Consider the following 17,017-nt stretch of genomic DNA (forward strand, 5'->3'; position numbering starts at 1 on the left):
TTTAAAATTTAAATTTGATTACGTCTCAGGGTATGTCTCAGTGTTGGTCAGTGTCTATTGATTTTTTACTAATGAAATAAAATTCACATGCCATGCAGTTTACTCTTGTAAGTATACAGTCTGGTGGCTTTCAGCAGAGTCAGAGAAGGTAAAACATGGGCAGGCCTCTGTATCAGTCCTTCACCATGACCATCACCCCTAATTCCAGAACATTTTTGTCACACCAAGAAGAAACCCTGTGCCCATTAACTGTCATTTCCCAGCCTCCCTCGTCTTCCCCTGCAGCCATTAATCTACTTTCTGTCTCTATGGATTTACATATTCGGGACATTTCTTATAAATGCATCAGGCAATATGTGGACCTTTGTGTCTGGCTTCTTTCACTTAACAATATTTTCAAGGTTCATCCCTTTTATAGCAGGCTGATACTGGCCTCATAGAATGAATTTGGAAATGATCCTTTTTCTTGTTTGTGTTTAAGAGTTTTTGAATGATTGGTGTTAATTCTTCTTTAAATGTTTTATAGAATTCACCAGTGAAGCCTGGTCCTGGGCTTTTCTTTTTGTGAAATTTTCTGATTACTAACTTAGTCTCTTTTCTTGTTACAAGTTTGTGCAATATTCTATTTCTGCTTATGTCAATTTTGATAGTTTGTTTTTCTTGGAATTTGTCAGTTTTATCTAGGTTATCTAATTTGTTGACATTTGATTGTTCATAGTATTCCCTTAAAATCCTTTTAAATTTCTGTCTAGTTGGTAATAAGGTTCCCTCATTCATTCTTAATTTCAGTGATTTGAGTTTTATCTCTTTGTATGCAGGTGGTAGGGGTGTGGTAGTGGTCCTAACTAAAGATTTGTCAGTGTTTACTGTTCTTTTCAAACAACCAACTTTTGATTTTTTTTAAAATTTTCTCTTTTCTTATTCTCTGTCTTATTTATTTTCATTCTAATCTCTTTATTTTCCTTCCTTTTGCTTGCTTTGTGTTTTCTTCTTTTTCTAGTTTTATAAGGTAGAAGATGAGGTTATAGATTTGAAATTTTTTAATATAGACATTTACACCTAAATTTCCTTTTAAGCTCTGCCTTCACTGCATCCCATAAATTTTGGTGTGTTTTGTCTTCATTTTCATTCATCACAAAATATTTTCTAATTTTCCTTGTGATTTTTTTTCTTTGACCATTGGTTGTTAAGAGTGTGTTGTTTAATTTCCCCATATATTTTTGAATTTCCCAAATTTCTGTATGTTTTTTATTTCCAGTTTCATTCCATTGTGGTCAGAGAACATAGTTGGTATGATTTCAGTCCTCACAAATGTAATGTGACTTGTTTTATGGCCTGTCTCTCCTGAAGTGCATTCTATGTGCCCTTGAGAAGACTCTGTATTGTGCTTTTGTTGGTTGAAGTTTCTGTATGTGTTAAGTTTAGTTGATTTATAGTGTTGTTCAAGCCTTCTATTTCCTTATCGGTCTGTCTAGTTGATCTATCCATTTGGAAAATGTTATATTGCAGTTTCTTATTATTACTGTTGAATTATCTATTTTCCCCTTCATTTCTATCAGTTTTGCTTTATGTATTTTGGGTATTAATTTTTTTCTGGTACCAAGTAACTATATCCCTTGTATATTCAGATTTAGTTTCATTTCAGCAGAAGTTTTCTTTACCTGCCTCCTCGAATGTTTTTCCTTTCATCTCAAGCTGTGTTCTATCTTAGGAGTGAGGTATGGGGTCAATGCCACTTATTCAAGTATTAGATGTCTGTTGTATGTCTTCCTCTCCTAGCGTTCTAATTGTTTTGATTTTCTGTATCTTTTTTCTGCATTTCAGGAGATTTTCGATCTGTAATCTCCACTGGCTAAGTTTTCTTAATCAAATTTTTATTTTCTATTGCATAAATTAGTTCTGCAGTGATATAATGCTATTATTTTTTTTCCTTAGTTTTCTTCTTTAGTGCCTGGCCTTGGTCTCCAACATATAATAGGTATTCATTAATTTTTTGATGAATTGTTAATTTTGTCAACTGTCTTTTAATCTCCTTCTATTGTCTTATCTTGGATCTATTTCATTAGGTCTATGTTTTTACTAGAGTGAGAATACAAATTATTCATTGACTAAAATGGATAAACCTCTTGCAAAATAAATTCTCTTTCCCTTCTTATTTTCTCCCTTTCTTCCATTTTAATGTTATAAAATATTTACATAAATTTTTCTCTTTTGTTTTCAGATTACTGTCTTTTTCTCTGAACAGTTCTGTGGAAACTATTTGCCCACAAGTAATGTAGGGGAATTCTCTGTGACTGTTTTATTACCTGTTTACAAGATATTGCTTGAATCCCCTTCCCAGGACGAGAACTTAAAGGCTGATTGTGTATGTTACGGTTTGTATTTTATTTCCCCTCAGAGTTGGGAAAGGCAGGGAGATAGTAGGTGATTCTAGGACTCTGAACAGCTACAGTAGGTGCCAGTTTTCTCCCCCATTGTTTTAAAGGTCGTAAACTGATGGCCACCATCCCTACTGTGGAGATAAGGAAAGCTTGTAGTTCTGTGGGACACACACTTGGGGTTTTGTTATTGTACTGCTTTAGGGTCAGCTGATGGAAGCTTTCATGACATTGTCGTGTGAGCAGTGATATGGCTGAGGTCTTCTTTTTTTCTAGCAAATCTTAGTAATGCCACTAAGATATTTAGACTTAAGAGATTATTTTCTAGACCTTTTTCTGCCTTCTTCCTGGCCAGAAAGGGAGTATATGGTAAATCATTCTATTTTTTCACAGGGAATATGTGTCCAGTTGGAACATTTACCTTTCTCCTGGGCCACTTATTACCGCAGCCCCTTTTCTGAGATACTGGTGGGTATTTTGAATTTCATTAACTAGCCTTTAACCCTTCGGTATAATCCTTTGTGTAGGAAGAAGTCTGTGATAGCTTCTTAAGTTTGGTCCCAGTTGTTTCTCTAGATAATGTTTCTGGAATTATGTAGTATGAGTTGAGATCTTTCCCTAGATTCTGATTATTCTTTTCACTTTTTGTTGCTTTTTGTTTGTGTCTTTCAATTATAGAAGAGATTCATTAAGCCTATCTTTTTGCTATTTTCTAAAATCCATTCATCTATTTTCTTTGTGTTTCTCTTTTATATTGGATTTCTTCCTTTTCTATAGGCTTCTTACTCTCAACTAGAACCATGTTTATGTGTTTTCTCATCACAGACTGTGGGGGCCTTACCTGTCAGGATAGTTCTGTTGATGCTTCTACCACTTTGTATCTTTCTCTCTTTATTACCAGATATTTTGTCAAAAAAGATATCTATTTCTTTTGAGTGTTAAGGTAAAAAGTTAACTAAATATAAAGAGTTCAGATGCTATAAAGACCTTGGAAGTCACCCATAATTCTCACCATCCTGAAATAGTCACGATTAACATCTTCGTAAATAAGCTTCCAGGTTTATATTTTATGATTCACACACCTGCTGCTCGTGCTGGGTCTATTTCCTTATGTCCATGTTCTAATGTAGCTAAGTACCAAATGAAGAGACCTTAATGATAGAATAAAATGAGAGCTTTATTAATGTTCAATTAAATGTTTACCAGTGTTTCTTACATTTTTATAAAACAGGCTGGTTTCATATCAGTCTTTACAATCACATACATATATGGAAAGAAACAATGGAAAGAATGAAATCATACTAAGTATATTGCTTTGAAGCTCTACACTTAATATATCATAGACATTTTTCTATTCAAATGCAGATTTAGGTAGTCATTTTTAATGCCTTTATGGGTTTCATTGTATGAATATAGTATTTATCTAATTAGTTCCCTAATACAGATAATTTAAATTGTTTTGAATTTTTTTATTATAATCTGCACTTTGATGAGTAACCTTGTTACATCTTTATGAATTTTTCTATTTCTTTGAGGTACATTTCTAAACATGGAATTACTGGGTTACTGTGTATGCACATTAAAAATGTTTAATCCACACTCTTAAAGTGTCCTCCTGAAATGTTGAATCAATTATGTTTTTACAGTAATATATAATAATATTTTGGTCAATATCTGGCAATAGCATTCTTATTAATATTTGCTAGTCAGATGGGCCACAAATAAATATGGTATCTCTTCAGATTTCACATTTTTTAAGTCACACCCACTGAATTTTTATTCTCTTCTGTGTGTTTATTGACCATTTCTGTTTCTTCTTTTTTGAAATGCCTGTCTTGTCTTTAACATCTAAGATTTCCTTACATGTGCTAATGCTTTTTTGTACTGACATGTGTCCCCAGGATATTTTTTTTTTAAGTCTTTGTACATTTGAGGGTTTAAGAGTTAGTATAAGGGAATAACTGCAGCCGCCTGCTCACGCCTCCTTCCTTCCTTTGATGACACCGTCTCTTCCATTGACTCCCTCTTTCTGTGCCTCTCTCGCTGTATCTATGCAGTCTCTCTCCTCCGTCTCTACAGTTCCTGCTTCTCTCTCAATATTGTGTCTTTTCATTCTGTCTGCTTCTCCATTCTTTCTCTCTGCCTCTGTGCACGGCACTCCCCCTTCTCACCACCGTGCTGTCTCTTGTCTCACTGTCTCTGTTATGTGTCTCTTGTTGTTCTGGTTCTCCTCTCCCTTTCTTTCATGTTCTTGCTGTGTTTGTCTCTGGTGTGTGTGTGTGTTTTCTCCCTCCCTCCCTCCCCCATCTCTTTTTTCTCAGTGTCTGGTTCTGTATTTGGGTTGAAGAAGGGGTATAGTTTGCTACTCTCGGTATAAAAGAAAGAAAATTCTAGTTTTTCAGTTTCTTTTAATGGAGAAAAAGCTGGAGATGAATTATTTCTCTGTATTTTTGGCCTCTCATTATTGCCAGTTACCTACATTTCCAGCAATTTGGCAAATGAATAATACAAACTACCAAACAAAGAGACCTCCATGAGAGAATAGAATGAGAGCTTTAGTAATATCAAATCAAACGTTTACTAGTGTTTCCTACATGTTTATAAAACAGGCTGGTTTCCTGTCAGACTTCATAGTCATGATCACATATGAAGAGAAACAACAGTCAGAAGCAGTACCTTGGAATGAATGTCATGATCTATTAAGAGATAAAGAGCAAGATGTAAAGCTATATTTATATTATCATCCCAAGTATAATGCATACATGTATATATGTATGACTGAAACAAAATGAAATATTAACAGATTACTTAAAATTATGGGATTATAATTTTTCCTTTATAATTTTCTGTTTTTTTTTTAACAAGAAGCGTGTTTTCTAGTAAGAAATCATAGAAGTTATTTTTGTTTAACATTAATAAAAATGTGAGGTAAGCCAGACTGATCAAACAAACACAAAATGTTAGTTATAAGCTGGAAAGAGAATTCTCAAGCTTTTTCATAGCTTTTTAGTTTCTGCCTAAAAGACCTATTTGAACCTCATAAATACCTGTTTGAACCTTTTAGAAGCAGAGTAAAAGAATAGGATTAGAGAAGTATTATACAGTTTCTATGCCAAGATAAAGGAAAATTTTAACTCCAGGTGCCAAAGGTTGAGTTAAATGTACTCCTAGGTTCATTGTCTCTTTTCAAAATTTTATCCCATACCCCCAACTCATTCCTGTCCTCCCGTAGGCTATATTTATAGAACTAGTCTTGTTCTATAAATATATATTGGCTTTCAAGAGTTCTTACAAAAATGTGCGTTTTGTATGTGTGCATGTATTTTCAATTTATATGAAAAGGTATATCATGCTTTTTCTTATTTTCACTAATCATTGTATTTTTAAGATCCATCTACATTGCTATAAGTACATCTAATCCAGGTTTCTAATGGCATAATACTCCATTGAGTGTATGAGTGTATCTGCCAGTTTACCGTGCGCTTTCCCTGTAATGCACAGCCAGGTTGCTGTCAACTCCCAGCACCACAAAACACCACACTGATGGACCTGTGTGAGACGATCTTTGGCATATGTACCCAGAAGTGGAGTTCTTGGATCACAAGCCATATGTGTGCTTAATTTCCTACATTAGTACCAAATTGCTTTCCAGTCTATATTCCTACGTACAGTGTATACAAATTCCTATATTGCCATATCTCTGCCAATAATTTCTACTTTTGTTGGGAGATTAGAAATACAACTTTCTATACTATGGAAAGGTAGGGTTTTTTGTGGGTTGGTTGGTTTGTTTTTTTATTTAATGTTACTTGTCTTGAGAATCTACCCTACCCCTACTCTGTAATTTTCAAGAGAGGAAAGAGAGTCTTTTAGAGACTTCCAAAATTACTGCTGTGCTTTCAACCAGAATACATTCATTTATTTGTTCATTCATCCAGACGTAATTATAATATAGAATGTGACAACAGTATAAGAGTGGGATACTTTAATTGCTTTTCTCAGATTTTGACATATAACAGATAAATACATATATATATACATATATATGTGTGTGTATATATATATATACACACACACACACACACACACACACACACACATATATATAAGAATGGAAAGATCTGAAGAGGAAACTAATTCTGACCAAAATATGAAGGAGTTTCGTATATTAAACTTGAAGTTGGATCAGAACATCCAAGTGAAAATATCTAACAAACATAGATATATCTGACTTCATGAGTGAAATAAAGATTTTAGGGTCATCATGTAAAGGTGATCATAATCCTTATAAATACTAAAGCCAAGAGGAAAGATATGTGAGAATGCAGAGAAGGAAGAAAGAGCCGCTTCCAGACCATGATGTTTTCAAACCTGATAGAAAATCCTTTGGAACCCATGTAATCTCCCACCCTCTACAGGATTTTCATGATCATTTGTTAACCTCTGGTTTTTCCCATCTGTTAATTGAGGACGTTGGCTCTTCATTTTCTTTCTAACCAAGTCCTGCCATTATCTGGGACACTTGACTATCCTGTTAGAGTTTCTTGACCTCAGTTCCCATTTTAACATCCAGTCTTTTGACCATACTTTGAATTTTGGCATCATCTGGAATCATTCCATCTCTGTAATCTTTACTCATTCATAACAAAAGAAATTTTCTGAGCTGCTTTTATTATGTGGGCACAATGCACTCTTAATTTTCTGGGAGGATTCTTCATTGTTATTATCTACCATACTTGCAGAAATAAATGACCAGTTCTGATTGTCTAAAGGTGAGTAATAAGACAGTTATCACCTGAGTTCCTGCTTTTGTAAGCTTTGCTCTTGTCTCTGGGAGTTAAAATATTATTTATTGGACAGACACGTGATTGTGTCACCCTTTCCTGGTTAGTAAGTTTTATTACTGAAACTACAGTTGCCAGTTTGATCTACACATAACTAAAAACTTTTCACAAGAAAAGAATGTCTTTGATGCCATAGTCTTTCTAATTTTACTGTCTTATCAATGTGTGGCTCTGGTCCTAAACTTGAGTGATTATAAATGAGTTAGCATAAACCCATTCCTCTGGGAAAACTGAAAAGCATCTCCCCGCAGGCACCTGGCTGCCAGGTCAGCAATAACAATCTCTACGTGAACAATAGCCATATAGGGTCACGTAAGAAAACGTGCCCTTTCTCCTGTATTGGATATGTTTTCCTATTTCCACCTAAAAGTAAATTTTTAATTGAAAAGCTTTTTTTTTTTCTGGGTCTATCTGATGGTGTCTCTAATCAATAAATATGGGAATGAGTCTCACCTAGATTTTAGTTAAACTAAAAAAGTGGTACAAAAAGCCGGAAGCATCTCTGAGATTGTGGTAGTTACTTTCTTTGCCCAGTGTGGAATAAGGCATCAGCAGGTGAGTTTGCTCTCATAAATACAGAAATTAAAGCAGAAGCAGCCAGCCAGCATGAACTTCCTTCCAAGACGCTCTACAACAGAAAGCTTAAACCATGGTAGCTGATAATGTCAGTTGACGTGTAGTCCCTTAAATCTTTATGTGAAAGCCCCATTGCAGAGAACTGAGTTGGCTGATCCACACCCAGGCCCTGAAGGATGATGAGATCGTTAGAGGAGATGCCTGAGTCTCTCCCATGGACTTTGTGGTTTACCGACAGCATCTAAATGAGTTCGGGAAACATGAGGTCCTGTCCCATGCTCGGTTCTCAGCACAAATGGTCAGACACAGTGCAGGCCTGTGCGTTGTGATTATTGGGAATCTGGGGAAGTCAACATGGCGTGATTGCATGATGCTGACGGCGCACTTGGCTCTAGCCATAGAGAGTGTTTAGTGTTTTATCATACCTACCACATCCAGTCCCCACAGTTTTGTTAGGACTGTTTATTCTTTATTGTGTGAAAGTGATATTGTTGATCACCCTCCATTGTGCTGGTAGCCCTGACGCAGTAACACAGGAGATGCAGGACCACAGAGCGTGAGAAGCTTCCCTCCAAATAAGGCTTCGTAACCTACATATATTTCAGTTTGCATACATGAATAGATAACATTTTTACGGCTTTCTTAAGATCTTTCACGTACCATAAAATTCACCTATTTATATAGTTTAATGAGTTCTAGTATAGGCACCGACCGAGTTGTGCAACCATCATCCCAAACTAATTTTAAAACTTTCAACACCCCCAAAAAACACCCTATACACATTAGCAGTCACTCCTCATTTCCCCCAACCTCCCACCCCTGCCCCTGTCCCCGCCCATGGTTACTAATCTGCTTTCTGTCTATAGATTTTTTTAATTCTGGGCATTTCATGTAAATGGAATCATACATTATGTGATCCTTTATGACTGGCTTCTTTCACGTAATGTTTTCAAGGTTCATCTACATTATAACGTATTCATTCTTTTTTATGACCAAATAATATTTTTCCATTGTATAAATATATTTTATTTATTCAACCACTAGTTCATGGAAATTGGATTTCTTCCACTTTTTGGCTATTATTAACAAAGCTGCTGTGAACATTCATGTACAAGTTTTTATATGGACATATGTTTTCATTTCTTTTGTGCATGGAAGTGGATATATGCTGGATCATATATAACTATGTTTAACCATTTGAGGAATTACTAGACCGTTATCCAAAGTATTGTCACCATTTTGCATTCCCACAGCAATGTATGAGGGTTCCAGTTTCTCCATGTACTTGAAAACACTTGTATGTACTTTTTATTTTCACCATTCTAAAGGGCTCACTAAATATATTTTGTTGAGAGGGAATTTATTTTTAGACTATTTTCTAGTTTTAAATATTTACCTTTTTCTAGGTAGGAATTAATCAGAAAGAGAGACTGGAACTAGAAATGAAAACGCACACACCAAGGCTCCTCCCTTAATCAGATATAACGTGTGCGTTCACACCAGTGGGGCACTCCCTTACTGGGTGTGTACTCTGGAAGTGCAGGAGCTTCGCAGACTCGGGCTTGGAAAAGACCATCAACACTTGGCCTGCTCCTGTACCAGAGGGTGTTCCAGCCTTTGCTTCAACAGTTCCACCACTCCCTGCTCATGGCAGCCCATGCCATTTGTCTAAGACATCAGTTATCAAAGATTGTGTCTTACAAAGATCCAAAATCTGCCTGTGTTCGATTTCCTGGCTCTGTGTCCCAGTTCTGCTCTCTGAAGGCCCAGAAAATAGGTCTGATCCTCTACAATTTGGATCTCCACTTCCTTCCCTTAAGTGTTTTTTTATTTCAGGTCTTCACTCTTTGAATCATTCCTCTCGGGTCATGCTTTCTACTCCCCTCTCTTTCCTGGGTCCATTAAGTTTGTCAATATCCTGTTTTTAAACCTGTCTCTCTAAACTCTGCATGCTGTACTTCACAGGTGAGAGCGTGTTGACAGCAGATGTATCATGTTCCTTCCTGTGGCTAGAACATGTTTCCATGGCCTAACATGTCTTTACTCCTGTGTAACTCACCAGAGCCATTAGACCTTTATTGCCACACTCTTAAGTTTCGTTTTGTGTATTCTCACTTCTTAAACTGGTAATACCATCACATGGCACAAAATTAAACATGTATAAAAGCATTTGATAAAGAGTGTTCTTCCCACTCCTGTTCCCCCAGGTACCCAGATCTCCTTTCCAGAGTCACTCATGAAGCTTTACTGAAGTTTAAATTACATACCATAAAATTCATCCATTTCAAGTGTACAATTATTTTTAGTAAATTTACAGAGTTGTGCAATCATTACCACAATCCAGTTTTAGAACATTTCTGTCATCCCAAAAAAGTCCCTTGTACCTGTTTACAACCAATCTGCATGACAGCCCCAGATAACCTCTAACCTGCCTTCTGCCTTTTCTGGACATTTCATATAAATAATAATCATAGCAGGTAGTCTCTGGTATCTGTCTTCTTTGGCTTAGCATGATATCTTCAAGGTTCCTCCATGTTGTATCATGCATCAGTAGTTCCTTTTGATGGGCGATTAGTATTCCATTGTATGGCTATACCACATTTTCTTTATCCAATTACCAGTTGACATTTGGATTGGTTAATCTTTTGGATAATATAAATAATGTGCTATGAACATTTGTGTAAATATTTTTGTGTGGACGTGTTTTCATTTATTTGGAGTCTATACCTACCACTGGAATTGCTGGGTAATATATTAAGTTTATATTTAATTTTTTAAGGGAATGCCAAAATGTTTTCCAAAGTGCCTGTACCATTTTCCATTCCCACCAACAATATGTGAAGGTTCCAATTTCTCCGCTTCCTTGTCAACATTAGTATTCTCCATCTTTTTTATGATAGATACCCTAGTAGGTATGAAGTAATATCTCATTGTGATTTTAATTTGCATTTCCCTAATGACTGATGATGTTGAACATCTTTTCATGTGCTTATTGGCCACTCATATCTCTTTGGTGAAATGTCTATTCAAATCTTACCCATTTTTAAATTACATATGTGGAATAGCTCGCTATTTATTTAGATCTTTAATTTCTCCCATCAATGTTTTGTAGTTTTCAGAGTGCAAGCCTTGCACTTCTGTTAAATTTATTCTTAAATATTTTATTTGGTGATATTATGAATGGACTTGTTTCCTGAATTTTATTTCAGATTGCTCATTGCTACAATGTAGAAACACAATCGATTTTTTATTATTGATCTTGTATTCTGCAAGCTGACTAAACATATTAGTTCTAGTACCTCTTTATGGATTCCTTCATATTTTCTACAGGTAGGATCATGTCATTAGCAAATAAAAAGTTTTACTTCTCCCTTTCCAATCTGAGTTCTTTTCTTTCACAGGTATTTTATATGTTAAAAAGCAAATACCTGCATATGTTTTCTACCTCTTTTCACAAAAATGGCAGCATATTTGCTTTTTGCACTTCACAACCTATCTTGAAAATCAGCCCATTTCAGTACCTGTAGTGCTTTTCCCTTCCTCCTCGCCCCTCTTTTTTCATTTTTAACAGCTGCAGAAGTGTGTATTGCTGGTCAGTCATATCTTCTTCACCACCTTTTCTGTACTCATACATTTTTATTTTTTTCAACAATAGTAAACTCATAGTTTTATATTAACTTTTTACTGTTCATAGGCTAAATCATTTGTTCTTTCTAACACTTCTGTAATTTCAGAAATGTTGGTGTTCCCTTTTCTAGATGGGGAAAGTAGCATAGAGAAGTTATGGCTTGCTCAAGTAGAGAGAGCAAGTAAAGATCTGAGGAAGCTAGGAAGATCTGAGATTGGCTTAGGTCTCGGACTCCAGACCCAGAGCTTTTTCTACTGCATCAAAGTTGCTGCCATGCCTGCCGCCTAATGGGTGGGACTTACAATTACCCTTTGTTTGATCTGGCCCATCATTTCTGTTATTATTGGGGATTCTGACAGCCATTTAGGCCTTCCCAGATGTATGTTAAGACGGAATAGCCAGAGCAAACCAAGAGATTGGCACACAGTAGGCTCTTAGTAAATATTTGTTGTTGAATGCAAGATACAGCACACAGTAAAGGCCTCTCACTGTGTTGACAATTTTTAGGTAAGAGTGTTTCAATCAGTTATGGTTCTACCAACTTATGTTAACAATCAACCCATATAACTCCATCTTGCCCTCAAAGATATCATGAGAAGTTGGTCATTTTATGAAAATCTAGTTACTACACATTGGTTTGCCGGTTAGTGACCATATCTATTAGAAAAACAAGCTAGCCTGGCAGGGCTTGTTCTGCCTGCCTCACTGAGTCCTGGCTGAAATTTGCTAGTCTGTTATTTGACCCCCAAGTGTTTCAAATTATCAGATTGGTGACCCATTCTAGAAATTTTCAGGTTATCAAAGTGAAACCTGCCAGTTTGCAATGTTTATCTTTTTGAAAATTAAAACATTTCCTGTCCCCAGACATCTAACATAGCTCCTCTCTTCGAAAATTCTGTTGCAGTTTCCCGGAGGCCCCGGAATATAGTTTGCTTAGTTCGGGGGAGTGGGGAGCAGATACCCTCAGTTCCCTTTCCTGAGTTGGGCTTCCATTCACCTCAACCAAACTTGCTTAAGGAGGTGAGCGCCTGGCATTTATTCAAAAGGCAGATGCCCCATGAGGTTCCATTCCAGGTCAGGCCCCTCCCCTAGAAGACTGTCAAGATACACAAGTTTAAGAAATACTGTTTTATACTGGATTTGTTCAACTAGATTTTGTTCATATTTTTGTCCTCCACTAATATTCCAGCATCAACTTCATTCATGAACTTCCCATTCATTTCTCTACTTGCTCTGAACTTACCTAAAAAGGCCTTTTGGGCTCTTTAATGGATTTTGCAGTACTCCGCTCATTCAGGACTTCTCAGGCCTTTCAGCGCTTTGGCATTTATCCCGTGTAAGTACCTGAGTCTGATCTCGTTAGGAACCACTCCGCAGCTCGTCGCTCTCGTTAATTACCCCCAGCCTCTCGTTCTCATCAAAATTTTATGCGGGTGTCGTCAGAATTTCATTCTGAAAACCCACCAGGCTAATTTTTGGTTAGCATCCTCTTCAGAGCTTTTTCAAGTCCTAGGAATATACCCAGGTTGTTTTTGTTTGGTTGGTTGGTTTTTATTTGTTTGTTTGTTTGTTTTTGGTCTTACTCTGGAGATAGTTCAGGCCCTTAACCGACTACAGCAGCGTTCTCCTTCCTACCACAGATTATGTGGTACCATGTTCACCTTGTCAAGCTTCCTGGAAACTGTATCTCAATAATTTGAATTGGATTACAAAGGGCTCGTCTTGGTGACTTCATATGTTTCCTTATCCTGTGTATAATTGTGCCATTGACTGCAGGTAATGATAACAGGGTCTCTTGTGTTTTCTAGGTGGCAAACCATGTGATTTCCTCTGACTCTATTTCATCTTCTACCAGTAGTTTCTGGAGCTCCAGCTCTACCCTTTACAACAACCAGAATGTACATATGTTAAACAAGGGCGTGCAAGCAGGTAAGTTACTTGAATTTAAACCTTTCCATTGAAATAGAAGTAGCTCTTAAGCATGATAAGATACTCAACCTCACTCATAATAAACGAAGATTAAAACTATACTCAAATGCCATTTTTCACCTATCAGATTGGCAAAAAAAAAAAAAATCTAAGTTTAATAGCAAGTTTGTGGGCAAGAATATAAGGAAATAGGTACTACATATATATAAGATTACCTACTGGGAGTATACCGTCTAGTAGGAGTGTAAATTGGAAGTACAACCCCTAGGACTGGCAATTTAACAGATTCTATCAATATTGCTTTCACCCAGCACTTTTACTTTTGGAATTTATTTAGGTTAAATAAATTATTGTACATCCATGTAATGAAATCCTACATAGAATGACGAAGCTCTGTCTCTCTATTGATATGGCAGGCTCTCCAAGATATATAATTAGAAAGAAAACGCAAGGTCCAAAACAGCGTGCAACTACATGTATTTAAAAAATAAAGGAAGGAAAGAAATCACTTGAATGTGTGCAAAAAAATTCTCTGGAATCATGGGGTTATAAACTGAGTGAAGGGAGAACAAGAGTGGGAAGGAAGCCTTCCATTTCATGCCTTTCTACAGCTTTTGATTTTATAAAACAAAAATAAACTTCCCCCTTGATTTTTTTCCCCCTCGAGTCTTGTCTTTATATCTGTCAACTTCTTCCTTACCTGGGCAACTGCCAGTAGGACCACAAACACTTACTGTTTTTCTTGGGATCAGAACTGAAATCATTTACCCATTGAAATCTATATTGGTAGTTCTTTCCCTCTAGTATCTAAACTGACTTAGAAATACCCTCTTCTTCCCCCAACCTTTCCTCTCTTCTTCTCTCTCCCTTGCATACCCCCAACCCACCCAGCAAAGGCAGAAACCTGCGTTTTTGAAGACTTAAAAAATTTTCATGTACTGACGTGAATAAATCTGCCAACTAAATTTCTTTCAAGGCTGCTCTCAGAGACATCTGTGATCTTTCCCCTCAGGGAACTTGGAGATTGTAAATGGTGTCAAAAAACACACTCGAGATGTTGGGATGACTTTCCCAACTCCAAGTTCTAGCGAGACTAGAGTGGAAGAGGACAGTGATGTGACATCTTGGTCAGAAGAAAAAATAGAAGAGAAAAGACTTCTTACCAGTTACCTTAAGGACAAAAAGTTAAAGAAGAACAAGCAGAGTTGTTGTGAAGGTCAGTTTCCAATGCTTGGTTTTGTAGCAGAAAAAATAGAGAATTTCAAGCCTCTTGCAATGCTAAGATTCTTTGTTTCTAAGTGACTCTGTTGTGACCCCCCACCTTCCCCCAGCACCATCATGCCAATATATAATATATATATATATACACTATATATATAATATATATATACAATATATATAATATATTATATATATATATATATAATAAATATATACACATATATATATATGGTATATTTTTTCAGAGTATCTCGCACTACAATTACAGTCATACCTGCAGTTAAGCAGACTCCTGGGCATCATGGTGACCTCTGACAGCTGAGTCTGCTGAGAGCCTATATTACGCAAATGTCTCTGATAAGAAAAATGAAAACTCTTTTTTCTTACTTAAAAATATTTCCTATAGGAGTTTCATGGTTTGTTCCTGTGGAAAATGTGAAGTTTGGTCCTAAGAAGGAAAACCTGCCCAAGCTTTATGGCCCTGGTATCTCCTGGTTTGCACCAGTAACCAACACGAAGCCCTGGAGGGAGCCACTACGGGAACAGAACTGGCAGGGCCAGCACGTGGACAGTCACGGGTCACCTGCAGGCCCAGGCAGGGGCCCGCTGAAGCCATTTGTCAGAGTGACCCTACAGGTACAGTTACATTGATTTCATTTTAGCCCTCTGTTTAAGGGGGAAGAAAGGGCAAGATAGAAAGAAGTTAAGTCTGTGACACGGTCTTCTGAAGTACGGTCTTGTGACCCTCATTTCTAGCACCTCTGTAGTTCATCTGTCCTCAGTCTCGTCATTAACCAAAGGCTGCCTTACTCTGTTAACCACTTTAAATCATGCAGCACCCTCAGTACCTGGGGACAAGGTCATAGAGGGAGGATGTTGTGATACTGCTGCTTGGGTTCGTAGACACCTGCACGTGGAGAGCTCTGGAGGCCTCATGTTTGCCTCAGCCTTCTATCGTTACTCCATTTATTTAACTCCTATTTCTGTTTAGCACAGGGTTTAAAAGGTCCAAGTCTGTTTATGTGTCCCTTGGAGCTAAAGGAAAGGAAATGTTATTTAGCGATGTATTTGTTTGAAGGGATATTTAAAGGAGCACAATGGACCAAGCTCAATCCCATTGACATTTGGGAGAGTTGTAATTGCCACAGTCTTAATTCTCGGCTTACTCCAAAGGCGTTTCTTTGATCCCTCTGATTTCCATTATGGCGCTTTCCCCCACAGAGAGTTGTTAGATTATTCTTCAACTCAAGATATTTTCTATAGAGTAGAAAATATCTCTAGAAACACACTCTCCAAACCTGTCGGTCAAGTACTGTTTCTCTAGGCCCTGGGACAGCAGGTAGCATCGTCAATGTGAGGATGTGCACTTTTTCTCCTTCTCAGGAGTCACTGCAGCTTCACAGACCTGACTTCATCTCCCGCTCTGGGGAGCGGATAAAACGCCTCAAGTTAATAGTGCAGGAGAGGAAGCTGCAGAACATGTTACAGAGTGAGCGGGAGGCCCTGTTCAACACTGTGAGAGAATGGCAGGGCTACCGGCACCCCATACGCCCGCTGCCTAAGACAGGTACACTGTTCACTTTCTTCTTACTGGGTAGAGAAGGCAAGATCTGCTTCTTGGTTGGGAGCACTGCTCAATGCCGGGCATTATGTGGACAGAAAGTGACTTTTTGCTTGCTGAGATTCACATCTCCTTAGCAATCAGCACTTTTGTGATCCAAATAAGCCCAGTTACTCTTGCTCTGTCACCGAATCTTAAATACGAGAATGTGCGGTGAGAAGGGTGTTTTTGTAAACCAGCTCTGTGTCTGGGCAAGTTAGTTCTAAAAATAATATAATGTTTTTTTCTTTAAAGATAGGTCTGATTCCAGGCTTACTTACTCATAGGGTAGCAATAATATTAGCAATAATAATATTAATAGTTGTGGTAATAGTAATAATAATAATAATAATAGTTACGTAGCCCTTATGTTTTACCCAGATACTGTTCTCATTTAATGCTTACAACACCTCTCTGAGGTAGATACTATTAATATCTCTATTTTACAGGTGAGGAAACTGAGGCAAAGAGAGATTAAGTACCATGCCCAAGATTACACACCTAATAAGCTGGGATTTTTAACCCAGGTGGGCTGATTCCAGCGTCTGTGCTCTTAACAATTATGCTAGGTGTAATATCTCAATAAAATAATATATGACAGCTGTGAAAACTAGAAAGTATTACCTAATGCTTTCGTCACCGCCTTACCTATAAACTGGTGGTGTTTCAGTTTACACTCTCGAGTCTGTGCCACAGAGTGTTGTCTTCAAGAGGCAGGCTGCTGTCACAGTCACCATAGTCTAACACTGGCCTTGGCCTTGGCCATCGCTGACCACCCATCACTGTCAGCTCCCAGAAGCAGCACAAAGTCCTGGCAACTCCCGCTCACAGCTCCTGCACA

At 37.3% G+C, this 17,017-nt stretch overlaps 1 protein-coding gene across 4 annotated transcripts in view; it reads left to right on the top strand.

Annotated features, from left to right (window-relative positions):
• ALMS1 (ALMS1 centrosome and basal body associated protein) overlaps positions 1–17,017 on the top strand; it is a 143,069-nt gene that overhangs the window by 117,053 nt on the left and 8,999 nt on the right. For 3 of the 4 annotated variants that reach the window (XM_074332174.1, XM_074332176.1, XM_074332177.1), the window contains 5 exons: positions 2,772–2,846; positions 13,235–13,355; positions 14,368–14,571; positions 14,983–15,212; positions 15,960–16,143. In XM_074332174.1, coding sequence (XP_074188275.1) covers positions 2,772–2,846; positions 13,235–13,355; positions 14,368–14,571; positions 14,983–15,212; positions 15,960–16,143 — 814 coding nt within the window. The remainder of the gene's footprint in view (positions 1–2,771; positions 2,847–13,234; positions 13,356–14,367; positions 14,572–14,982; positions 15,213–15,959; positions 16,144–17,017) is intronic. The other variant, XM_019712865.2, reaches the window with a different exon arrangement.

This window comes from Rhinolophus sinicus, linkage group LG05 (assembly GCF_036562045.2).
Source record: "Rhinolophus sinicus isolate RSC01 linkage group LG05, ASM3656204v1, whole genome shotgun sequence".
Lineage (NCBI taxonomy): Eukaryota > Metazoa > Chordata > Mammalia > Chiroptera > Rhinolophidae > Rhinolophus > Rhinolophus sinicus.